The 27,418-nt window shown below is 34.1% G+C and overlaps 1 protein-coding gene across 1 annotated transcript in view; it reads right to left on the bottom strand.

The window, feature by feature from the left end:
• Nucleotides 1-27,418, bottom strand: part of LOC142352128 (anoctamin-7-like) — a 108,199-nt gene that overhangs the window by 40,365 nt on the left and 40,416 nt on the right. Inside the window, exons 3-4 of the mRNA XM_075404546.1 lie at nucleotides 12,443-12,506; nucleotides 9,432-9,553 (exon numbers count right to left, since the gene is read on the bottom strand). Of these exons, the coding sequence (XP_075260661.1) occupies nucleotides 9,432-9,553; nucleotides 12,443-12,506 (186 nt within the window). The remainder of the gene's footprint in view (nucleotides 1-9,431; nucleotides 9,554-12,442; nucleotides 12,507-27,418) is intronic.

Here is a 27,418-nt window from a genome sequence, read left to right as displayed (position 1 = left end):
TATTTTTATCGGTCATGCCATAAACTATCGACATATTCTTTTTTAATTTATATTTATTTATTTTTTAATTTATATTATTTATTTTTTTAATATCTATATTCATTATATCTATACCATTAATATTATTATCCTTATTATTACCACTACTTTGAAAGTAACTATATCCTATTCCAAACAAACTAATTGCACCACCCAAAACTATATATCCACTATGTATCTCACTAAGTACGCTTTTTATATTTGTATATATTTTATATAAATTAATTGATTTATGTATTCCCTTAAATTCTAAATATTCTTCAAAATAAAACATTAACTCATTCGGTTTAATATGTGATGGTTCTATCATTCTCTCTGTCAAATGATTACTTAGTATATTATATTCCTTTTCCTTAAACTCTGTATAATCAACATATTTCTCAATATCAAGATCACCTATTCCAGAATCATATACAACATTTTTATCTTTATCTAATACAATATAATAGTCACTAATAGTATTATAATTTATTACACCATAGTTATAATGTTTATATCTATAAAGATTAGAATCAATTTTAATCTTCTCTTGTACTCTTTCGAAGAATTGTTGTGAACTATTTAAAGTAATATATATAGCTGGGGTGTTATCTGTTGTTTTTGTACTTAAATCTGTTACAGTATGACCTACACATACTATATTAATATTGTAATGTCTGCCTTTAGAATACAATGAGTCTATAGCTGGTAATCTAATGTTTTCTCCCATATCATCAAATATAATAAGACTATTAGCAAAACTATCTAAATTATCTAATAATTTTAAATCATCAACACCACATACATTATATCCCTTCCACTCACTTTAATCAATACAGAATACATTAACAGTGTCATAAAAAACCACAAACCACAATAATCTTCTATAAAATTTGTTTTACCAGAATTAGATGGACCATAAATAATGAAATTATGTTTTTTAATTTCAAATGGTTCTCGTAAAACATTCCTATATCCCTTGAATCTCTTCCTTAAATCAGAATATTTATCATAATTCCAATAAACAATTTTATTAATAAGTATAATCATAATAAATAAGGGGAAGGGAAGTAACATTTTAATAGGATTAAACTTTGATCTGGGAGCCAGCTTCGCTGATCTGGGAACCAGCTTCATGGATATTATATTTCTTTGCATGTTCTTTAAATCTTTCTTTAGTGTGACCAAATCTATATCTATTGAGATATAAGCATATCCTATAAGTGTAATGTTTGAATCTATAGTGAGAGATATGTTTATTTACATTGCTCTTTTTACATACTAAATATTGATCTGGATCATTATAATGCTTACTCATATGATTATGTCTTTCTCTATATGTTATAATTTAATCACATACAAAACATGATAAAGGTTTACTTTGGCATTCATCACAACTCCAACACCAAGCATTATTTTTACATTTATCGCATTTGGTACTAATCATTTTTATATCGGTGAAAACTTATTTTAATAATACTTTTTTCAAAACTTGTCCTATAAAAATGAATGCTCAGGAAAACAACGGAAACATTCTGACTGGAAATGGACAAGTCCAAACCCATGGACAAGTTCAATCTCAATTTCTAGCTCAATTTGGTGGGGGACAAGCTCATTCTCAAAGCAGTTAAGTTGAAAGTGAACAGGAAAAACCTTAAGAAACTCAATGTAGTTCCACAAGCAAGGCGGTCCAAATGTTAAAAAATAAAAATAAAATAAGGGGAGAAATCAAACTAGTAGATAAAAAAGAACAAGATCCTTTAGAGTTAATCAGAAGGTTAAATCTTATAAACGAGGATGCAAAGAAGTCATATGATGAATATGTTGCTAAAACAAAACAAAGGGGTGAGGATATTAAAAATCTAATGCGTGAGGCTGAGGCTAAATATCATCCAGATTTAGATCAGTCTAAAGATATAAATGTAGATTCAGATCCACGAAGTGGTTACACCAATAAGGATTTAGTTTCTGATAAGGATAAGGATTCGGGTACGGATACAGGTTCATCAGTTTATTTTACCACATCAAAACCTAAAACAAATAAGTTTATGTGTGAAGAATGTAATGAAGAATTAACTCTAACGAATTATAACCGTCACATCCAATCACTTAAACATAAAAAGAATGAGCGATTATTTAATAGAATTAAAATTATTGAGGAAGCTAAGGATGAGGGATTAAAAGTCACTAATGAAGATATAGAACGAAAGTTGGTTGAGCAGTACTCTGAACTAGATGAAATAAAGTTTTGTGATAGTTGTGATATGTATCTTGATAATAATACTGCATTTAATAAACATGTAACAACATTAAAACATAGGAATATTGTAAGATTGGTTAATGGGGAAATAGTAAAGAACGGGAGTAAGTTTGATTGTGTGATATGTAAGACAAGTCTGAGTCAATATAGTGTTGACCAACATTTAAAAACAAAGATGCATCTGGATAATGTTGAGGGTAACGATAAGGATATAGATAAAGATATAACTAAAGATCTGCAGAGCAGTTTCACTGATAATATAACTGATGGATATTGTGATGTATGTAATACTAGAAAGGAATAATAAAAAGGAACACAGTGGATCAGATGAACATAAAGAAAATATTAAACAGAAAAAACTTGTTGATAAGAAGTGGAGGGACAAAGTTAGTGAGTTAGGATTAGATCATAACATGAAGCATAATCAAATAATAAATACTAGTAGTAATTACTAAGATCCTAAATTTTTGAATATAGTGGAGTCATTGCATAACATACATCCCCATATTAAGTTTAACACCTTTGATGTAGTTAAGTATACAAAACCTACGGATGATAAGTTAGAAGAAAACGAATCCACCTTTAGGTTAATGACTAGGCAATACAATGGTGCACATGACTTGGATTTATTGAATGGGGAACTAGAGACAAGAATGCAGGAACAGGAAATGAATCAATTTGGATGGAGTATGCAAAGATTTATCAAAAGAACAATGTATATACATAGGTATTATCCTAGAGCTGGATGTAATACTGAGTTACAATTCACATCTAGATATATACTTAATATACATAATAGTAATAATAAATGTTTACTATGGTGTCTAATTGCTTATCTACATCCTGCACCACATAATCCCAGTAGAGTTAGTAATTAAAACAAACCAGAAAATATTAATGAGATAAAATTACCAAAAGGAGTTATACCTCCATGGGGAACCAAGACCGGGGGTCCTTATGATTATTATCACTTAAGGAAAATACAAGAATTAAATAAAGATAAAGTATTATTTAATGTATTCAATCTAAATAAAAATAAAACTATTAATCCTGTATTAATTAATCATAATGATCCTAAAGGATGTAACATATTATACTGGGATAATCATTACTTCCTATGTAAAGATATACCATTCCTATTAAGAACATCATCTAATCATATTAAATGTTATCCATGTCTAAAATGTTGTGTATCATTTAGAACAGAAATGCATTAAATAAACATTTGGATTTATGTAATACACAGAAACATATAGGTAGAAGAACATTCCATAAAGATGATTACCTAAAGTTTGATAAGTTCCATTATAAAAACAGAGTACCAATTGCTATATATTATGAATTTGAATATATAAAAAAATAGTAAACACTGACCTATTGCTTGTGGTTTATATATAAAAAGTGACTATCCTGATATATAAGAAGATAAGTTTGAAAGTTATTCCGGTGAAGATCCACAAAGTGGCGGTTCGACCGATATAGTTGATTGGTTTGTAGAAAGAGTAGATTATTATAAAAAAATTTAAAGATATATTTAGTATAAATATTCCATTGAAAGAAGGTAGTATTACTCCATCAACGCAGCGGTTTCACCGTTTAAATAGTAGATGTTACTATTGTAATGAGAACTTGGGTGAAGACGCCGTTAGAGATCATGATAATCTAAATGGTAAATTTAGAGGATATACTCAGAATAAGTGTAACCTTCAAGCTAAGAATAATTTTGTACCAATGTATGCATTTAATTCTACTAATTTTGATAATCACTTATTAATAACTGAACTAGCAAAGAAGATTAGACTTAAAGTATTAACTAAATCTGATGAGAATTGTATTAGTATTGATTTGGGTTATGCAAAAACATAAGATATGTTTAAGTTCTTCCATCCACTTAGCTTAGATGCTATAAGTAAAACATTGAGTGATAAAGAGTGTGTAACATTAAACAAATTTGGGTTAGAGAGACGTAAATGTATATTCCCATATGAATGGTTAGATAGTATAGATAAACTTAATGAAACATCATTACCACCTAAGGAAGCATTCTATTCTAAGTTGAAACAAAGTGATATTACAGACAAAGAATATAAGCAAGCAATAGATTGTTGGAATAATACTGGATGTGAGACAATAAAGGATCATATGATGTTATATCTTAAAACAGATGAATTATTATCGGTAGATGTATTTGAAAGGTTAAGAGATAAGTGTTTAGAATATTATGAAATAGACCCTTGTTATACATATTCTACTCCTGGATTAACATGGTTGTGTGGATTAAAATATACCAGTGTTGAACTTAAATATTATAAAGAAGAAACAGTTAATATTTATGATACAATACAACATGGTATTAGAGGTGGGTTAGCTTCAGTATTAGGTCATTATCATGTAAAATGTATGAATAAACAGATAGATCCTGAGTATACTGGGAAAGAGAATTATCTAAACTACTTAGACTTCAACTCATTATACGCTTCTGCTATGGTTCAAGCTTTACCTACTAGTGAGATCAAAGTTTGTGATGGCAATGATCTAGGAACTGGCTTGGCTTGCGATGAGCAGAGCTCGTTTGCAGATTATACACAATCTAGCTCTACAAAAGGTTATATCTATACTATTGATGTAAAGTATAATGATGAGTTGAAACAAAAGACAAAGAAATATCCACTCTTTCCAGAAAAGACAAAGGCTCACATTCATCAGTTTACAGACTATCAAAAGGAAAAAAAGAAAGGATACAAACCAAATGAGAAGTTAATGTTGAAGTTAGCGGATAAAAACGATAATGTAATTGATGGAGAGATGTTAGATTGGTATTGAGATCATGGTTTAAGATTGGAAGACATTAAAATTAAGCAAAAGTTAGAGTATAGTAAGAGTGAATGGTTAAAACCTTATATTGAGTTTAATATTGAGAAAAAAAAAGAAACTAAAGCTAAGGGTGATAAATTTGGGGATGTATTCTTTAAGATAAGGAATAATGCCTTCTATGGAAAAACAATAGAGAATGTATATAATAGACAAGATGTAGAGTTAGTTAATGATCTAGATAGATATATTAAATTAGTAGAAAATATCGGTTTTATATATTCTGTAGAGTTTGATGATGATCTAGTAGCCGTAAATAAAACAAAAGGTATTGTTAATTTAGATAAGTTTAATTATATTGGATTTGTTATATTAGAAAAAGCTAAACTATTCATGTATAAAGCTATATATGGTTACGTTGAGAAAAAGTTAGATTGTAGTTATCATTACACAGATACAGATAGTATATTTATAAACATATATGTTGCTTTAGATGGTAATATAGAAACTGAAATGATAAGATAAGATAATTTACATAATAATGAGTTAGGTAAGATGAAGAATGAATTACCTAATGATACTATTATAGAAGCATGTTTCCTTAAAGCCAAAGCATATTGTTACAATATTGTTAAAAGAGAAGAAGAGAAAAAGTTAAAAGGTATAACTAAAGCCACTATTAAAAAACAGATTACAATTGAAGATTATACTAATGCTATATTTGAAGGTGAAACTAAGTATGTAACTAATTATATTATTGATAGTAATAACCATCATTTAAAAACTAAAGAACAATATAAAATAGCTATTGATCCATTTGATGATAAAGGTATTAGAGATAGTAATGATGAATTTAGGTTTTACAATTAATTTTTATAAAATATTAGCAAAAAGTTACAATTTATAAAAGAGTTAAGCTGGTTTTTTATTCAAGTTATCCACGAAGTGGTTACAGCAATTTTCGCAAGTTGGTTTACGTGCTTTTTAGACGGTCTCAATAGTTTTTTTACTAGTATCTGGGATACGTGCACCGGAGTCCGTGGGGATAGAACCCGAACTATCCGTCTGATATCAGTTAATTACCAGCTTAACTCGAAACTAGTGGTTTGCACTAAGTAAGACAAGAAGTGATAGATTTAAAATATAAAAGAAGTGAATATAGAGTAGTGGATATATAAAGGGAAATAGAGTAATGTGTTTATGGTGACCATATCGCGACTCTATGTTGCGGAGGTCACCATATACACATTACTCACAGGCCAGTCTGATTTCTGAGTAAATTTTATTTCATGAAAAACAATATGTTCAGCTTAACTCCCGCCAACAAGGTTTGCTTTATATGCGATTCGAACTTCCGCGTGGGTACTTGTAACATTTAAGTTGCGCAGCAAGTCGTAACCACTGAGCTAAATGGACTGTGTTTTAATTGCCTACAAATCAGCTTAAATATAAACAATGTGTATACTACTATAGTAATTACTAGTTATAAGCTACAAAAGTATGACATTACTCTGCTCAGACTTAATTTTGGGGGTATGACTAATTTTTAGACTATACAGGATAAGTTTAGCCTGGGCGAACTCTATGACCTCAATATAATCATGATGAAGAAATACTGCACATAAAAAAACTTAAAATATTCCGGAGATACAATGTTTCAGAACTGAATTAAGTTTTTACTCTTGAAATGTGCTGGTTCAGCGCTGAAAAGCTCTGCGACTCAAGTCCGGGTTATCATGATTAACTAAAATATACTTCGAAAAATTGACTGACCAAAAACTGATGCAGTTACCACAATGTTTATCAATAACTCACAACCTTGTGCGTCCTAAACCAAATTCTTGAAAGGTCTAGACTGGTAAATTTGTTTTGGCGAGAATTACTCTACATAAATTGTTCGACAAGGGCAGACAATGGGTCAAGTTTCATTTCATTGGGTAATTTTTAAGTGTTTAAGAAATAAACCCTACGGCAATAAAGAAACAAACATTTTGCCCATGATGTTCCGAACCGAGCTCATCTAGATTTTTTATTTATTTGTCAACCAAATGAAGATTAAAAAGAACCTAGTAACAACTTCAAAACGCAATCAGACAACCCTTAACTACACAAATTTACTTTTTCCTAATTATACAGCAGATGGAACTTTTCCTTAGCGAGACTGGGAGACAAAAAGAAAAAAAAGATGAGGCGAAATTCGAAAATCAATCAACATTTTTGTAACCAAATAATTTCAAAAGTTCAATAAATTGAAAAACTTTAGCTTTTAGCAAAAAATTTTTTGATAATTGGTTAGAACAAGCCATAGGAACGGACTGAAGACGCAGAAAAACTCACAAAATCCACAAAGAAATTGCAAAAACAAATTATTGAAGCCATTAAAATCACTAGCTATTATCTCAAAACTATGTATTTTTTCAATTTTTATATATAGTATTTCAGCTAAAAAAATACTGAAAAAATAAATCAGTTCAGTTGGGCCACATTTGAAAATCATTGAGATCTGTTATTACGAAAATGTGCTAATAGAAGAGAAAAAGAAACACAAATGCACCGATCACAAAACTTTTATGAAGACGCATTTTGCTTCATAGGCAAATCCTCAGTTACGACATAATATCGGTAGAAATGTTAATTTTTGTTATTCAAGGAATTGGATGGGACCTCACAATGATGAGAACAAATTACAATTTGATGAAAAGAACAACAAAAACTATAAAAGTTTGAAAAACCAATGAATATGTAATTTATCATAAACTTTAAGACTGTTCGCTATAGCTAATTCAGTTAACCTCATTCACTGATTTCTTAATTTCAAGCTTATGAGACCGGTCAGCATTTTACGGGTACCTAAAGAATTTAAAAACTACAAAGCTGCCTATTCAAAATAAAATTGAGAGACAAAAGTGCCGAAGCAATTAAAAATTGATTTTTTCAGAAAAAGTTTTCTTTATTCATTTAATTTTCTAACAGCAATGGGATTATTTTTTAGCAATATCACTTCAAAAAATCAACAGATATGAACAAATACATTACAACCACGAAGTTTTTGAGAAAACCGGTAGTATCTACGCCATTAAATTCAATAGCTTGCAATGGAAGCCAATAAATATGCCAACGTATGTCTCCATGGGATCAAAATAAACATATTTTTTGTTCATAAGTCATCAATAATACAATACAATGAGTCATTGCCTATGAAAACAACAAGAAATACAGGCAAAATCCAAAATCCTGGTAGAAAACTGCAGGAAAGTGTCGAAGCCATTTAGACCTTAAGTTTTTTTCTGAAAACTTTATCTGTGATCCATTGAAAGTTTTCGCTAAGCCGATTTGAGCTAGCAATAATAAAATATTGTGATAGGATTTGAAACAGCTGACCAGATTAATTGAAACAGCTGACCAGATTGAAACAGCTGACCAGATTAATTGAAACAGCTGACCAAACAGCTGACCAGATTGAAACAGCTGACCAGATTAATATGGGTTGCCTTAGAAAAAAAAGGGGACCCGGTTGTCACTGAGACTTGCTTAAAGCTCACGAATTTAAGTTTATGATTTGTTAATGTTAAAACGGTAATAATATGGCAATTAACAAAATTTAAACACTGACGTATGCCTTAGATCAAAGTGAACAAAATCTAGAATTCTAGCTGCAGGTCAAGTGATTGCAAAAGAGACGGCAGAAAGTAGTGACATAAAACGTGGTTAAATGTGACGAGCCAAAATTGCCCCTGAAAAGGCCAACTGTAAGTTTTGAGGTGTAAAACGTTAACGCATATCCGTGGCCCGCAAGAAACGGCAAAATGAGCCAAATGCACAGCTCATTAAAAGTCAAGTGGCGGTTGTTATCCTTGGTTTATTTTCAAGGGGGGTTCATTTTTTTATCTAAGAAGTTTCTGTACAATATACCAACACAAAACAAAAAAAAAATTGCCAACACATTAACTTGCCAAGTTTTAGTCATTTAGCCTAATTGCTGTCGAGACAGTCACGCTCTATAATAAGGGTAGCAATGTTTGTCAATTTCTGCAGCACAAAGTAATTATTTAATATTAACGCTGGTTGTTTTTTGGTGATACCCTAGTCCAACATTAATTTCAATTTTGCAACTATTTGCAAATTTTTGTTTATCTTTATGTTTCCTGTTTATATTTGTAAATTATCTCTTCATAAGGCGAAATTTGCAAAATAATGATTGCAAAAAATTGCAAACTAAGAGTAGATTTCGGTCCGGCTGAGTTCTGCTTAAATTAGCAAGACGGGTTGTTTTCCTAACCATTTCTCGCAGATAGCTTAAATCAGTTTTAAACATTATAGTTTTATAGTTATAATTGATAACCTCTTCCAATTGGAGTCCCTGTCTTTCCAATTCGGAGAAGAACTTTTCCCTCCCTGCTTTCCTCCTCTTCTCTGTCTCCTTTTCTGCTGAGCTGGACTTTGTCTCGTACACCAACACAAAGTCTGCAAAAAATCAAAAATTTAAAAAATTGAAGGATTTTTTTCCGTTAGGCATTTTTTTTTTATTTTAAAGTTTTGTCAATTTGTAATCTGCAGTTTTGGGAAAGTTTAAGTTATTTTGCACATTAATCCGAAAATAAATAAGAAAATGTTCTATTGGCTATATAATGGCTATATAAAACTAGGTGATAAAAATTCGAAATTTCGAATTCCTGAAGGACTGGTTGTCTTGCTGGCTACTTGCTCTATTTTAGGTAAGTAATAATCGGAGTTCTTAACTAAAATATCTAGTTATACACAATTTGGTACTGGTTTTGCTGCAGTATTCAAAAATTGTTCCCCATTATGTTCCAACTCATCATAGTGGAAGCATATTTTTTGCAACCCCGAACAATAATAATACCTCACGTGAAATAATAACCCAATTATTTAAAAAGTAAGGACCCAATTTGTAACTGAGGGTGCATAAGGTGTGGAATCGCAGAAAAGATCTTGGAAAAATTGCTTTCAAGAAGATAAAGTGAAGGCGTTATGGACCTAGTTGTTACTCCAAGCTTAAAAATAAGCATGCTGTTGTGACACATTAAAGCATTTTTGAAGTTAACGATTAACTGCCTACTTTTGAAATCGACCCACCATTTTTCACGTGAATTGAAAACCCGGAACGAAATTTAGGCTACAACCATATGGAAAATCTCAAAACGATATCCAGAGTGTACTAAGTTTTGGGAACAAAAACTTTCTTTACAAAAAGAAAACAAACAAACAAACTGGGCGAACTAAAATCCAGAATTAGTTGAAAAATAGTTTAATTCAAATTATTTAATTGGAAACTTCAGCTGAAAATAATGCTGACAAAAATTGAAGTAAAAAATATATAATTAAAAAAATAAACAGTTGAATTCGGGCTTCCAATTGCTTCAAGGCAATTCCTGGCTGAAAATTTTGTGAAATGAGGAACGTCCTGTCTAAAACCGATTAGCCTACTAGATAGAACCGTTTAGTTGATAAAAATATTCCAAAAAATTAATCTAGGTCAAATGCGATATTTTATAAAATCGGCTACTGATTCTCATTCGATTCCAAACATAAAAAAGAGAAGAGCAAGTTGAAAGAATAAAATAGAGAAGAGGCCAAAAAGAAACGCTGTACAATTAGAAAAAGAATTTAGCAAGGTAATAGAAGACTCATTGCTTTTTTTTAAATCAACATATAATAAATCTGTCTCGTCAGATAGACCTTAAAGATAGCAATCCGGTATCGGCTGGGATGGTTATCAGCATGTTTTATATATAAAGAGCCTTAAAAATGGAAGACTAAAAACTTATTCATTATAATATAAAAAAACACGCCAATTTTTATACTTTTTCAGAGCTTCATAGTGGTTTTGTTTTACTCCTGCATGAGTACCAAGTTTACTTAGAGCTCATTTTATATATAGAGAAAACAGTAAACATAGTAAAATGAGGCATAACCCGTACCGCACTCCAAGTGTAAATCAGTATTGGGCAATTGCAAATGCAAATCTCTCATGTAATATTTTTGATCGCTTCGTCGCTTGAATTTCGCGTCTTTCAAGTTTATAATAACGACGCAAAAGACAATATTACACATGTCTTGGTGGCGCAAAAAGGTGCACACACGTATAGGGAGAGGTAGTACTTGGGCTCGATCCCCGTTTGGATCTTTATTTTTACACTTGGACCAAGTCTGACAATTATAAAATCAGACTGAACGCAAGTCTGACAAGTCAAAAAATGACATTAATCAGTCTATGATTCAGTAATGATGCGGAATTGCATTTATACTGGCCCAGTACTGAAACTCACTTGGAGTTAGGTACGGGAAAACCTTGCTTTTCAAAAACAATGTATGGCAACAAAGGTGCGTGTTTTATTGTCAAATTATTTTTAAAGGTGCGTGTTTTATTTAAATTATTGTCAAACAGATTTTGACTCAGTAGTTTTTATTTCTTTTGTTCTCTAATTAAATTTCTATCGTTCTTTTGATATAGCGAAAGTTGAGACGGCAAAATCGCAATTGAGCAGAACAAATGATTTTGATGACTTTATTTGCAACGTGCTCTCGTCTTTCGCTAAATGTTTCTCTAACGGTCTGATTTCAGGTCTCCTCTTAAAATCTTAAAAAAATTAGGACAATCTAGGTTTTCGCAATTAATTTTATCATCTCATTGCAACCATCGGAGGACAGGTTGGGTTTTCTGCTGCAAGATCTGCAATAAGATCTTCATCTACCATTTAAGAACTTTTTTGAGCAATATGAACAACAGTAAAAAACGGATAATTCTAAGTTATCCAAACATCTTTGACGACGATAGTTTTCATGTCTATTAAGAAAGTTGATCTGCCTAGATCAATATTGAGGTATTCTGGTAGGCTATTGCGAGAGGAAGCAATGTCTTCCAAGATTTTCTTCCAAAAGCTCGCAATTATTTTGCAAGTAAATCATTTTTCATACGCTGCAAATTATAACTCAATAGTTTGAATTTATTTCTGATTTTCTATAATTAAATTTTTGTCGTTCTGTCATCTCTGCAATGCTTGAAACAGCAAAACTGCAATTAATGAGAACTACCAAGGTTCTTCGATTCATTTGCAACGTGCTCTTTTCTTTCAATCATTGCTTCTTTAAATCTATCAATATCTTTGCACATTTATAAATTTTCATTCGGAAGTGTGCCGAATTGATCAGGTTAATTAGGCTGTAAATATTTTTGATTGAAAAAAATTAAATAATCAAAAATAATCAAAATCAGTTTAAACAAAAAAAACATTGAAAAAAAATTAATAGCATATTCGGAAAAAGCTACTGGCCTCCTGGGGACTATAAAAGTGTCCTAACCTTGTTAAGTTGAGTGAAAATTTTGCTCACCGATTTTACGTTTGCTGTCATCGAAGTATGTCGCTGGATCCAAATTCCTGAAGACGATCTCTTCCTTAAACAGAATAACAGAATGTTTCCCTCGTGGAGAACCCTGTAACCTTTTGGTCCATTTTGAAACCCATGAGTTTGAGGTGGAATCATTCCGATTCCGAGCGGATTCGGTGGAACCCGATGAGGTTGTGAACTTAACGGATCTCTTGTTTCCGTTAGTGGAACTGAATCCGTTTTGTCGGTTCCTTGCCGACGTTGATAAAGGCAGGTTGTTACCATTGGCACTGTTAGAATTTTGCAATATTTGAATTGACTGGATCCGTTCTTGGACCCAAGATTTAAAGCCAGTTTGAGGTATTGGAATTTGATTTGAAATGTTACGGTCGTTGTTGTTGTTGATATTGTTGTTATTGTTATTGATACGGCTGTTGCTGTTGCTGTTAGGCAACCGTGACGGAGGTATGAACGAATTCCCGTCAACGAAAGAGATTTCCATTTATTTGCAATTTGCCACCGTTAGCAAAGTAAACCGAAGTTACGGCGAAGAAACAAACAATTTTAATTTCAGTTTACATAACTGACGGTTTTTAATGAACAGTAAAGAGGAGTTTATGAATAAATTATAAAGCCACAAATAGTGGTTAATGGTGAATTTGGTAGTACTCAAAATATTTCGATAGATTTAGCGGTGAATCATAGTAATAATATGCCGCGGTTTCTAAATTTGATTTAAAAAATGGGATAAATTTTTGAGTAACGAATAAAATTTCAACGTTGGTTTAGTTTCCTCTTGTGTTGAATAAAATCTTTTTGACCCGCAAAAATAACTTTAAAAGGAAACTGCGGTTCACTTGTGATGTTCGTACAGTAACTAAGTGCTCCTTGAAAAATAACTGAATAAAAGATAAACAGGTATTTCGATTTCTGCCTGAATTGAAATTTTAGATCAAAGCAAACTTGAAAAGTTGTGCATAATAAACATAATTCAAGGTAATTATTGTTGTTATCCGGCTAGGGTAGAAATGTAAAGCGGATTTTCTCTAACAAGAAACAAGAAGGTATTACCTATTATAGTTCCGGGAATTACACCATAGAAAAATGGGGGGGGGGGGGGGTGCGTGGAACGTGGGTTAGTTTTTCGAACATACTAAACAATCTGTTCAGAAAACCGATTGCTTATAATGTAACCGGTTATTCGTGTGTATAAAGCAACGGCTGTGCAAATATTTATAAATATTCAAAAGCAGACATAATTTCGGGTCACTTTTTCAATAATAGAAAGGGGTGGGGGCATCAGGTTCAAAATTTTTATCTTTATAAGGTTGAAGTGAAAACGTATAAATGCTATGTTATACAAAAAAAACTTACGTAATTCAATAAGTTTTCAAAAACCAAAAAAAATGTGAAAACAATTTAGAGCTCTTAGTTTCACCCCATTTTACCCGTCTTTTCAAAGCTAATTTGTTTTTCTTTTATTATATCACAAACGAGGCAATTTACCTCGGGGCTTTATTACTGCGCCCGCCTGATTATTTCGTCAGTTTATTTCCCAAAGATTAGAAACATGATTGCCCAAAATTGCCCAAAATTGCCCAAAATTGCCCAAAATTCGCCCTAGCTGCTGCCTCCCATTTTATAGGTTTCAATCAAAGCTGTTAACAATGGATCGGCTGATTTGAAGGGAAAGATAATTTGTCCTGACTGATTTTAAAAAAAAACTGGGGGGGGGGGGGGGTGTTGGCGGCGGTTTTGAATTTGGAATAACATGCATCCGTGCGAACCCATGGTAACATTGTATATTTTCGCTAAGCGGTTATAATAACACAGGTAAGGGGGGGGGGGGTTTAAATTATCATAATTTAATCCTGTTGAAAAAAGTCCACCGCAAGATTCAAGCAGACCAAATTTCAATAGTAATTTCTTGCCAGCAAAGTTAATTAATTCAGCAGGAAAAAACAAGTTCGATTTTGAGGAAAAGCGGGTAAAGTTATCCACTATTTCAATTTTACCCAAAATGCGATTTGTAACAAAGACAGAAGATACCACCGCGAATAGTCAAGCTTAAGTTTTAATTTGATTAGAGCATATTTGCTTTAAAATTTCTATTTTCGCACAAACGGGTAAATTTGGTTAATTTTCACAGCATTCCTGTTCTGGATGAAGTTGGTAAGCCAGCATAACTTTTCAGGCTGGGTTTACTTTTTATATTTGGCTTCAATAAGCAAAGGAAAATAAAAACGCAACAATTTTGGGTCACAATTTGTGAAAAAAACACCCACGTGAACGGGGGGGGGGGGGGGGTATCAGAAAAACACTGAAAAAGCGGGAGAATTTGAATTCAAGCGCGAGCATTTAGCATGAGGAGAGAAATAAATAATTCAATGATAAAACAAACAAACAAACAGACATAAACAGTCTATACCACCATCTATGCTTTCTCAGCTAAGTTGCAGTGCTCCCTATAAAATATGGATAATACTTCTTTCGAAAACCAGCAGTGAAAGTAGTATCCATATTTTATCACGTCGGAGTCGCTTAAAATCAACAGACAATAAATTGGGATTGTAACAATAGGGCTATCTTTTCAAATCCCGTTTTTGCCGAGATGTAAAATTCTGAGCTTTTTGTCTATAATTCACAAAAGGAAATTGAGAAATCAAATATGCATAAACTCTTCATGCCACCTATTGAGCGGTTTAAGATGAGCATTTAAGACCACTTTAAAAAGCATACGTTAAATTTCAACGGAAAGACTGCTATAAAAAACCTAAATTTGTAAACAATCCATGAATTTTTTAATGGAAGCAAAAACGAGGGCTAAGTTTTTCTTGAAAAGATTTTTGTTTTTGCATTCTGCTTTTCTCTCAGCACACTAAAACTAAAATTATAATTAAAGAATATAGCTGAAATTGGAAATTTTCTACCACAAGAAGTGATATTAATTGTTTGATTTTTTTTACAAATTTGTTCAAATTTAGATGCACAACACAAAAATGTCCGCTTGAACAGTTTTTCGCTATACAAAGTTTTAACGGTTTTTGGTTGCATTTTCAGCAGCTTCAATAGAATAATGGTAGAAAAAGAAAATTAGTTCTGTGACAGGAATAAACACGTGCTTTATAAATTTCATTGTCTAGAGGAAATTTACACAATGAGCTTTTAGCTGATTTTTATATTTATCCACACAGTCAAAACTGAACATCTAAGTTTGACATTTTTCAGCTCAATTACGACGTTTTTGAAACGCAATGAAAAGATTTTCATGTTCTTAAGTGGCAAAATCATTACCAAGGATCACTAATCCTGAATTTGTTCCAAGATAATTTTTTTGCTTCGGCAAAAATTCCCATTTAAAAAGTGCTGGAAAATAATCAATCTAGTTTTGATCAAAATTTTTGAAAAGTTCGTTTTGAGAAAGATCAATATTCTTCTATTTTCTCTGGCGATGTGTATGGCGCTGAGGGATCTATCAATTTTAATTGAAAATATTAGAAAATTATCAGCGAAAATTCATTACATGTATGAGATACTAAGGTATTAAGCTCACTCATTTCGTTGTGAATCATGGCTGAGAAAAGCAACATTAGACTAAAGATGAATGAAATGAAAATCGGCCGCCGACTGGAAACAGCATTAAAAAACAAGACCAAAAATGACCGAAACCAAAAGCATAACTTTTACACTAAGCACAGCCAACCAATCATCAATGTAGAACAGTTTTTAAGAGGCATTCTTCCACTTGAGAGCTCAACGTTCATGTACGTCAAATTCTCTTTCTTGCCAAATGTTCATCCTTGTCTCTCTGGTTAACTTTATTACTGTGTCTCACAAAAAATTGCTGAGTCATCTTTTATTATGTAGTGTAGCAGATGAAATACCGAATTTACACCTTCAACCAATAAGAGACTGAAAAGACTCTGTTCTTTTTTATATAGCGCTTGAACGCTTGACTTTAGTCGGTCTAGTAGATAGTTGCACTATGTGTATACCATTGACTCCGATTATTGACACTATGTTATTACCAGTGTTATAGTTGAAGTTTTACAGAGTCGGTTAGACTGAGAGAACTAGGGAGGACTACTTCGCGCGCAATAATAAGTTGCCCTACCTCTCTACCCCTAAGGTTGTAAAAGGAGGGCAACTAGGGTCTACCTTAGTACACATTTCAATTTTTCTCATTAGCAAAAATAATTGATGCTGTTTCACAAAATATTGTTCATAATATCATAGTGTGATCTGGCGCGCAAGCCAGCCACAGTATCAAGCATTTTGTGTCCGTGTGCAACTGTGTGAAGAAGAAACAATAATAAACCACGACTTGCGTATAAATGCGGTCTGTAAGAACCATTGCACACCGGGTGTCAGAAGAAGGACAGAGGAGAGTCATCACTCGGTACTCAAAATTTCTCCGAGCACTTTTTCGTGCTTGCATCAAATTTAATAAAAATAACAATACTTTTGAACAATATTGACAGTTTTCCTACTTAATAAAAATGACCTTTGAACAAGATTGAGGGTATGACCGCATAAAATAACCAAAAATGTAATTTCAAAAATTCATCAATATTTAACTTGGTTAACTTTATTGTGCTCATGCATGTGATCAAGAATATTTTTCAACTAACTTTTCACTCCTTCTGGAAAAGAAGATAAAAAAAGGAAATTCATAAATGATAAAGTAAATTCATAAATTCATCAGAATTTAACCTGTTTAACTCTATTGTGCTCATGCATGTGATCAGGAAATTTTTTCAACTAACTTTTCACTCCTTCTGGAAAAGAAGATCAAGACACTACCAATTTTTTAGAGTTTATCGCAACTGTCTACTCTACAGTTAACATCTGATGTAACAAACAGATTTATAGGGTTTGGTAGCACTTGAACTGAGGCATACCCTAGTCTAGACCTGGATTAATTAAAAGACCATCCGCGTCCGATATAAGGCATGAGAAGACCGTTCTGGATAGATTTTGGTATGAAAAGAATTTGTCTGGTTTCTAAGTGATGTAATCGAAATAAGCGCGAAATAAAACAACAGTCACTGACTTTGACTGGAACTAAAACAGTAATTTAATTCAATATTTACTCCCACCTCAAATTAATAGGTCTTTTCATACAGGTATAGACTAGGGTAGCCATGGCCTGTGAGGCATGACCAAATAATTATTTACTATTTTATTTAGGCCTCATTATGTAAAAGATTTAATTCGCGGTGAAATGATAGAGGATTTAAATGAGAGGGGTGAAATAATCGGGGTGGAAAAAAGGACAATAATCCATTCGGCGAGTGCCTGATTCAAATTGCTTATCATCAATCAAAAAGTGGACCGTCTATTTAGTAGGTAGGATGGTTTCATCTGAATCAAAATTTTTCTTTTTTTAGAAACCTTTTGCCGAAGTTATGCAAAATTTCAGCTGTCCAGTCAAAAATGTATCCAGCAAATTTGTGTCTGCAATTGTTTCAAAGCCCATTAATTAATTTTAAGCTCTTAAATCACAATTAGTTTTTCTCTTAATTTTTACCGGTAAGTACGAGACACTGGTTATAACGGTCTTCGAAAAAATTACTTTTGCAGTTTTTTCATCAACCATATTAAAAAATTACTTTTTATTGAACAATTTTTTAACGCTCTTAATCCAAAAAAGCGAAAAGAATAGTCGCTCCATGTCTAAATAAATCTGCTTCCTAATTTTTTTATGAACACATGATTTTAATAGAAACGTTCTTCAAATTTCGCAGCTGGGCTTTCATTAAAAAGTGGGAAAAACATACAAAGTAATGGCAGGATTTCACAAATTCTCTGCGCCAAAGTGTTCCTACTTGCGTATAAAGTGGCCGCCGCCACTTTTCAACCAGTATCTTTATGATAAAGTTGAAAGTGCTTAAATTATGCATCTGTTTATAATGAACAAAAACAATTATACGGAACCAACTTATGGATGTAAGAGGGAGCAAGTGGAATCCACATTCCAAATTTTTTGAGATAAAATGTGGACTAGCTGTTTATTCAACCAAAAATGTGAAATATACTCAAAATTTTTCTATCGGCCGACACTTTTATTGGTCGACGGGGAAGTTTGTCTGAACGTGATGGTTAGAACGTCTGAACAGTTATAACAAAAAAAAACATGTATCAGAATTTTTTTTTCAAAAAATGGACATATAACCATAAGCCATAGCTTGTGTAGATAACAACGCAATAATATTACCAGAATCATAACTAGCAATGTAACACTTTTTCTCCTTTGAAAAGGTAACAATAAAAACAGAAAGGCGAAAAATGTAAAACAACACACTTGAAATCAAAGAAGGAATATCAAATTTGCTCAGGGAGGCGTTTCCACAATTTCAACCTCCCTGCGGGGCAATAAAGTCAATTTTTGCAACAAAAGCCAGACAGAACAAAACGGCAGCTTTTATACATCAATCACTACCCGTCAGACTTTTTAGCCATTTTTGGAATCACTGGCTGATAAACCTCTTGTATAGCATTGTACACTATACCAACATATAAAGTGCTCCCAATTTCTTCAAGCCGTATTCCAATAAAAACTTCAAAAGGGGGAGAAAATGAAACGACGGACGCGGAAAACAAACAAAAATCACGGAAAGCGTTTAAAAAGCGAACGTTTACCATTACAATGTAATTTTGTTTGTACATTAAAACGTGTGTACACATTTAGTCCAGTAAAGACAAAAAGCTTTGACTTGTAAAATTGAGTAAAATGTGAATCGAGGAAAAAAATCTTTAACCAAAAAACACTAGTAGTAGCAGTAGCCAATTTAGCGTACGCAAGGGACACTTAATACGTGTTTTAACAGAGAAAAATAAAGCCTTTGAAGATATTTTAAGCGTGATTTCTTTGAACCTTATTCCTACTTGGAAGCGATGCATATATCGATCTATATTATATATTATATGTAGCCAGACATGTAATGCAATTTTCAGCCGCAGAAACACAGGTGAAAATATATACTACAATAGCACATTTCGTGTCAGAAAGAAAGAAAAATTTTACAAAAAAGAAGGTTAATCAGATTAATAGTAGGAGTTAGGTTAATCATACTGAAAAGCAAGGATTAAAAATTGGTGGTGATCGGAATACAAAATTAATTTCTTTAACAAAATTTTTAGCCAAAAAAATTTAATTTAAAGAATAGTTTTGAGAGAAGTTTAAACGAGGTCAAAAATTAAATGCACGCTGATAAAATTATCAATTAGCAAAGTACAATTCAAGCTTCTCAAAAATAATTCTTTTAATAAATTGACTAGATTTGAAAAAGAAGGCATTTTTTCAAGCATGATTTTTATTTATTTGATTTCACTGAGATTTTAGAACGAGCTACTATACACTTTAATAAATCGGAATGCCAATTTCTTGCGCTGAACAGTTTTAAGTGAAATTTCAAAAAAAAATTAAAAAAAACCATTAATACGAGTAGACACGGTCAATCAAAGAGATACTGCAGAGCATGCCAAGTTAAACTAATTCTCAAGAAAGAAGAATTTTTACCTTGCAAAATAATTTTTTTTGAAATGTTTGGTTCTGAGCAAGGTACATAACACACCGCTCTGAAATAAATTTTTCATCAAACTTCGAATGTTCGATAAACTTTTTTTAATTTAAACACATAAAATAAGTTAAAAATAAATACTTAAAGGCCTGTAATGTATCTCAATTTAGAGATTTGATTTTAGGAAAAGGAGAAAAATCGAATGTTAAAATTAAAACAACAAAGAAAAATTGATTAGAGTTAGGCCTCCAGCCTTAAAAAATAATAATTAATTAAATCCGTTCAAGCAATTTATATGTATTAAAAGTAATTTTTATGTGCTGTAAAACAAAATTAGCTGCTCATGTTATTGAAAAACACAAGCAAGGTAGTATTAAAATTTTCATCATTTTTGTAAAGTCATTTCATTTTTTAATAACTGTTTGTCTCGATCAAATAGTTGGTCATTAAAAAATGAGAAGTAGAGAGAAAAAGTACTTAACTTTGACGTAAGGGCAAGTAAACTTTAGAAAATGAGTAGAAAAAAATGACAAAATCATTTGTTAACTTTAAAATTGCACTCCTTAGATTTTGAACCACTAGTTAAGTTTTTTGTAATTAAATTTTTTCTTTCCAAAACGAACATTCTGTCAGTACATACACAAATTTTGTTAAAATACTCTGGTAAATTGTTAAATCGAGAAGAACAACAGAGAAAGGTTATGCACAAAACTGATGACAGAGTACAATTTTGCTGGTAGCAGTACACGACCCACTTTATGCATAAAAGGGTAATTAACAAGGCCGAAAAAAAACAAACAAAAATATTCCAAAGAATTTTCTGCGCTGATATAAAAACTAGTTTTGGAAACAAGAACAATGGATTAAAGTGGACGCTAAAAACACTTTATAGCAGATTTTGATCTTTTTAAAGTTTGATGTCTCCAATGACATTGAGCAGCTGTGACTTTCTTTTGACTGCAAATCGAGCACAAAAACGAAAATTTGACCTGTCAATATGAAATGTTCTCTAAGCTTTCCACAAGAAAGGGCAAACTGGAACTCATGCACTTAATGTAATTACCCTTTTGAATGACTGATCTTTATCAATTTAAATATTTTAACCTTTTCATCGTCAGATGAATTAGTTCTGTTGACTTCAAGAGTCTGCGCGATTCATTGCAGATAGTTGTAAAAAGGTTTTTAAAACACCAAAAAAATAATCAATCAATTTTGAAACAGAGTTTTAAAGTTTGTGGCGTTTGGGTTTGCAAAGCAACCTTATTTATGCAGAAAAAAATTTCAAGCGTATGTTTCTGATCTTGAAGACTCTTTAATTAAAAATAATGTCCGCAATAAACACCAAAATTACTTTTCAGGTTAGACCATATTACTGAATGCATAGAATAATTTCTAAAACTTATGACATGATGACACAAAAAAGAATTTTTTCAAAATAGCCTCTCAACCTGTGGTAGCAAACAAAAGAAAGTCAGAGAAATTGATTGCAAACTATACAAACAATCTGTTAAAAAATTTTTCCGAAAAACTGATTTCCTTGTTCACAATATGGGAGAGAACTAAAAAAACAAACTAAAAAAAACAAACTTAAGAAAAGTTATTATACTTGAAGTTCAATCAGACTTTGCGATTTATTGAAGCCCATTTCTTAGGGGGTTTCTCGTTTTAATTTACGAAACATTTATAGAGGTACCTAGCTGAGATGTAGCAAATTTCAAAAAGTCGTGTGAAAAATCTTTGATGACATGGTTTTTGAAAAATGGGGCTCAAAGAGTTTTAATGTATGTCAATACGTGTTTTAACAGAGAAAAATAAAGCCTTTGAAGATATTTTGAGCGTGATTTCTTTGAACCTTATTCCTAGTTGGAAGCGATGGATATATCGATCTATATTATATGTAGCCACACATGTAGCGCAATTTTCAGCCGCAGAAACACAGGTGAAAATATATACCACAATAGCACATTTCGTGTCAGAAAGAAAGAAAAATTTTACAAAAAAGAAGGTTAATCAGATTAATAGTAGGAGTTAGGTTAATCATACTGAAAAGCAAGGATTAAAAATTGGTGGTAATCGGAATACAAAATTAATTTCTTTAACAAAATTTTTAGCCAAAAAAATTTAATTTAAAGAATAGTTTTGAGAGAAGTTTAAGAGAGGTCAAAAAATAATTGCACGCTGATAAAATTATCAATTAGCAAAGTACATTTCAAGCTTCTCAAAAATGATTCTTTTATTAAATTGACTAGATTTGAAAAAAGAAGGCATTTTTTCAAGCATGATTTTTATTTATTTGATTTCACTGAGATTTTAGAACGAGCTACTATACACTTTAATAAATCGGAATGCCAAATTCTTGCGCTGAACAGTTTTAAATGAAATTTCAAAAAAAAATTAAAAAATCATTAATACGAGTAGATACGGTCAATCAAAGAGATACTGCAGAGCATGCCAAGTTAAACTAATTCTCAAGAAAGAAGAATTTTTACCTTGCAAAATAATTTTTTTTGAAATGTTTGGTTCTGAGCAAGGTACATAAAAGACCGCTCTTAAATAAATTTTTCATCAAACTTCGAATGTTCGATAAACTTTTTAAAATTTAAACACATAAAATAAGTTAAAAATAAATACTTAAAGGCCTGTAATGTATCTCAATTTAGAGATTTGATTTTAGGAAAGGGAGAAAAAACGAATGTTAAAAATAAAACAACAAAGAAAAATCGATTAGAGTTAGGCCTCCAGCCTTAGAAAATAATATTTAATTAAATCCGTTTGTTGGGTTATGGACTTTCGCAAGCGGAAAAAAGAGTTTTTAACTAAGTAAAAGAATTAATTTCTCAAAAATGAGAGAATAACAAAATGATATTTTACAGTAGAATTTAGAGATTTACAGGAGAGATCTGATTATTAGATCAAGATGGTGATTTGAATTTGGGGATGAAAAAGGACTCAAAAATCAGCTGTATATATACCCATTATCAGTGTGAAAAAGTCAAGATACAAAACTAATCTTAGCACCGTGATTTATAGTGGGGGTCGCAAAGGTTACCCAATATGGTTTGCTTCTGCAAATCAGTCGCAAAGGGAACCATAAATGGAATGCATTTGCACTTTTCTGAGAATTCATTCACACTTCCGGAGATATCATCATCATTTAATACATGCTGGGAAGATTTTACATCAATTAATCTAACTCTAATAATAGTTATCTAGATTCACCAATTTGAACCGAATATTGATTCTCAGCACCATTTCTTGACGATTCATTTATATAATTTCTTTGATCAAAATCAAATTGCTTGTCTTTCTAATCTGGTAAGTCAAACTTTCTTTCTAATTCTCACTAAGTTTAAGACTATAGTTTGATCGAAATTCTAACACCCCCACTCAGACTTGAGCTGATTGCGTAGAGTCTGTTCCCATCAAAACTGCTCTGAATGTTTCCACTTTCGAAACGGGTAAGGACTTTGTGAAGATGTCCGCTGCCATTTTGTCTGTAGGAACGTAATGAATTGAAATAGTCCCATCCTCCGTTTTGTCCCGGATGAAGTGAAACTTTGTTTCGATGTGCTTGCTCCTTTTGTGCATGACTGGGTTTTGGCAGAGTCTAATACAACTTTGGTTGTCTTCTCCAATTGCTATTGGACGTTTCTGTTGGATGCCAAAATCCTCTAGAAGTTGTTTCAGGTAGAGTGCTTCCTGAACTGCTGCTGCCATGCCCTGATATTCTGCTTCTGATGAAGAAAGAGCAACTGTGGCCTGCTTCTTGACACCCCAGCTGAGTGCTGCGCCACGTCCGTTGAGCTTGAAGTAATAGCCCGTTGTTGATTTTCTGTCGTTCACGTCTCCAGACCAGTCTGCATCACTTTCCCCCACTAAATCATAACTAGCCTCTTTTGTGTAAGTAAGTTTTAAACCTTTTGAACCTTGAAGATATCGCAGAAGTCGTTTTCCGCACATCCAGTGTTGATTGGTAGGTGCATTCATGTGTCTGGACAGAATGTTGACTGTGAACATGATGTCTGGCCTCGTCTGTTTGGCCAGATACAGAAGTGATCCAACCAAGCTTCTGTAGATCCTCTGGTCCACTTCTTCGTCTCCGTTCTGTGCTGTCTGAAGTTTCAAATTCAAATCAGCTGGAGTTCTTGAGGGTTTGCATTGATCCATTTGAAACCGCTCAAGCATTGTTTCTATGTAGCGTTCTTAGTCGACTGTGACTTTGCCCTCTTCTCGTCTGATTCTGAGACCCAGAAACCAGTGTAGTTTCCCTCTGTCTTCCATGTGAAAGGTTGCTTCTAGTGCCTTCTTGACATCAGAGACCACTGTCATACTTCTTGATGCTACTATGATGTCGTCAACCCAGACCAAGATGAGGGTGTGATCCTCTGCTTCTGATCTTGCGAACAAGCAGTGATCGTTCCTGCTTCTGGTGAACCCCTGTCTCAGTAGAAAGTTTGCCAGCTCTTTGTACCAGTTGTTAGCAGCCTGTTTCAAACCATAAATTGATTTATTTAGTCGACATACTAACTTCTCCCCATCTGATCCGCGTTTTACAAACTCCTGTGGCTGTTCCAGATACACTTCTTCCTCGATTGGTGAGTGCTGGAAAGCAGTCTTGACATCAAATTGGTGCATCACATGGCCTTGCTTCGCTGATAGCTGAAGTAGAATCCTGAATGTCTCTGGCTTACAGGTAGGCGCAAAAGTCTCAAAGTAGTCCAGTCCTTCCACTTGTTTGAAGCCTTTCGCCACATAGCGCGCTTTGTATTTGTCCACTTGACCACTGGGTCCCAATTTCACTTTGTAAACCCATTTGCCCGGTATGACGTCCCTGTCTGTGGGTGGTCTCACTAGGTTCCAAGTCTCGTTGTCTTGGAGTGCCTTGACCTCGTCCTTCATTGCCCGGTGCCACTGGTCCCAATCGTCACCTTGCTTGGCTTCGTAGACTGTTTTGGGTTCCACATAGTCGCCCTCAGTCACAGCAAGATGGGTCCTGACTTCTCCAAAAAATTGCGGAACATTCCTTGCTCGTGTCCCTCGTCTGGGCTCCGCTCTGTCCGCGTGTTCCAGTGCATCTTCATTGAAGCCAACTGTCTCTAACTGTGAGAAGTCTTCTGTGTCACTGTCTTCCAGTGAATCTGAGTCTCTGTGACTCCCTCTTGTTGCAGTAGATTCTTCATCTAGTGCTGTTTCTCCAACATCCGAGGCCTCTTGTCTCAGTGTTGTTTCTTGAGTATTCACGCTCCCTGCGTCATGCCACTCCTCCTTTATTGCAGTAGATGTGTCCTGTCGTTCTCTGTTGTCATCGTCTTGATGACCATCATCTGGGTGGCAGATTCCCAGTTCCGACCCATCATCTAGTAGGTCCGCCGTTTCTTTGTTGTCAGGGATTGAGCCCACTTCAGACTCCTTGATGATCACATCTCGAACTGCCATCACCTTGCGTGTGTTGGGTATGTACACCAGGTATCCGTTTTCTCCTTCAGTGTAACCCACAAACTTTCCTTCCAGTGCCTTGGGTTCAAGTTTGCTGACTTCTCTGTCCCTCTTCCTCATGAAGACTGTGCAACCAAAAATAGATAATTTGCTAATTGGAAGCTTAGGTTTTATACCTCTCATCAGCTCTGCTGGGCATTTTTCTTCTCCTCGTCTCACAACCAAGTTTCTGATCCTTGCTGCGTGAAGAATTGCTGCTCCCCACATCATCTTTGGAAGTCCTGAGTCAATGAGCAAACATCTTGCCATCTCCAGCAGTGTCCTGTTGAACCTCTCAGCTAACCAATTCTGTTGTGGCGTCTCTGGTATGGTCTTCTCCTGTAGAATGCCTGCATCTAAGCAGTACGTCTCGAACTGCTCTGAGAGAAACTCCTTCGCATTGTCTTGCCTCAGCTTCTTGGGCGTCCCCACACTGAGAACAAATTTCTTCAGGCTGGCCAGTGCTTCACTCTTTGCCTTAAGCAAGTCCACAAACACAAACTTCGTGTATTGGTCTGCAAACACTATGCAGAACCGGAACCCTGACAGTGACTCTACTATGAAAGGTCCCATCACGTCTGTGAACACCCTCTCCAGCTTCTCTTCTGCTTGGGTCTCTGCCACTCTTGGTACTGGAGTCTTTGTGATCTTGGCCAGTGCACACACATTGCATACATCATCGAGTTCCCCCACTGTCTCTGGTGCATTCCTGACCACATCCGCTTGATTCAAATGACCCAATCGTCTGTGCCACTTCCTTGCACTGTCAAGTTTCACGCTGTTGGAACTCATCTTGAATTCTAGAACGCTGCAGGGTAAGTAAAACAAATTATTTTCTTGTGTTAGTTTTACCCGAGTTCCCTTCTGGAGTTTCATGCAGCTGTTTCCTCTCTCGAAAGTGAAGCTATGTCCCCACTCCGTGCATCTTGAGACTGATAGGAGGTTTGAAGAATAGTCCGGCACACACAGAACATTTTTGAAGTCGCATTGGAATTCCCCTTTGTTTGAGGGTATGCTGATCCTCACACAGCCTCTGCCCACCACTCTGGAAGCCTCTCCGTTGGGATTTCTGACCACTGATTGAATGGGCACAAAGTCCAGAAACGCATCGATGTTCGTCACTATGTGATCTGTACAACCACTGTCCACTAGCATGCCTGCTGTCTTCCACTGGGTAAGAGCTGCCCAGCATTCCTCGTCTGGTGTAGCCAAAGTTGGACCCATTGCCACTGACTCATGTTTGCCTCCATCTCTTTGTCTCTTGCATGCCCTGTCTAGGTGACCCTTCTCACCACACTTGCTGCATTGTGCTGTCTCCTTCCTCCTGCAGTCCTTGGCAAAATGTCCAGGGATCCCACACACAAAGCAGTTTCCTTTCTTGGGTCCCTTCTTGAAGTCACGCTTCACTGCCAGTGCCACTGAACCACTTTGTCCCTTGTGTCTCTGCACCGTGCTCTCATGAAAATTCTGCAGCCTTTTCCTCAACTCTGTGAAGTTCGTTGCCGGGTTGAAGCTTTCCTGTATTACAAAACTTTCATACCTCATTGGCAGACCATTGAGGACCAAGGCGTTGAAGAGGGTCTCTGAGACTGCTTCCCCTGCTTCTTGTAGCCTTGTGAGCAACTCCTGTCCTCTGATGAAGAAGCTGTCCAAATCCTCAGAATCCTCGAGCTGCAGTCGAGCAACCTGTGCCACTAAAGTCACCACTGTCGGCGTCTCCACACTCTGAAATCTCTCTTGCAAAAGCTTCCAAGCCTTTGCTCCATCTCCAATGCCGTCATCTCCCACACAGTCATGTCTCATCAGCATGAGGGTTGTTGCATCTAGAGTCAGTGCCAGATGGCACCACACATTGTTCCGTTTCTCCTTGATGTCTGCAACTTCCTTCTCATATGCATCCTTCAGCACCTTGTGGTTCTTCTTTTCATCAATGGTTGCCCCATTGGCCAGTGGCGCAGGCTCATTGGGTTGCTCCTCTGTC

The sequence above is a fragment of the Convolutriloba macropyga genome, chromosome 1 (assembly GCF_964194025.1).
Source record: "Convolutriloba macropyga chromosome 1, txConMacr16.3, whole genome shotgun sequence".
Taxonomy (NCBI): Eukaryota; Metazoa; Xenacoelomorpha; order Acoela; family Convolutidae; genus Convolutriloba; species Convolutriloba macropyga.
The sequence above is the reverse complement of the archived record's forward strand: the minus strand, read 5'-3'. Positions and strand labels throughout refer to the sequence as shown.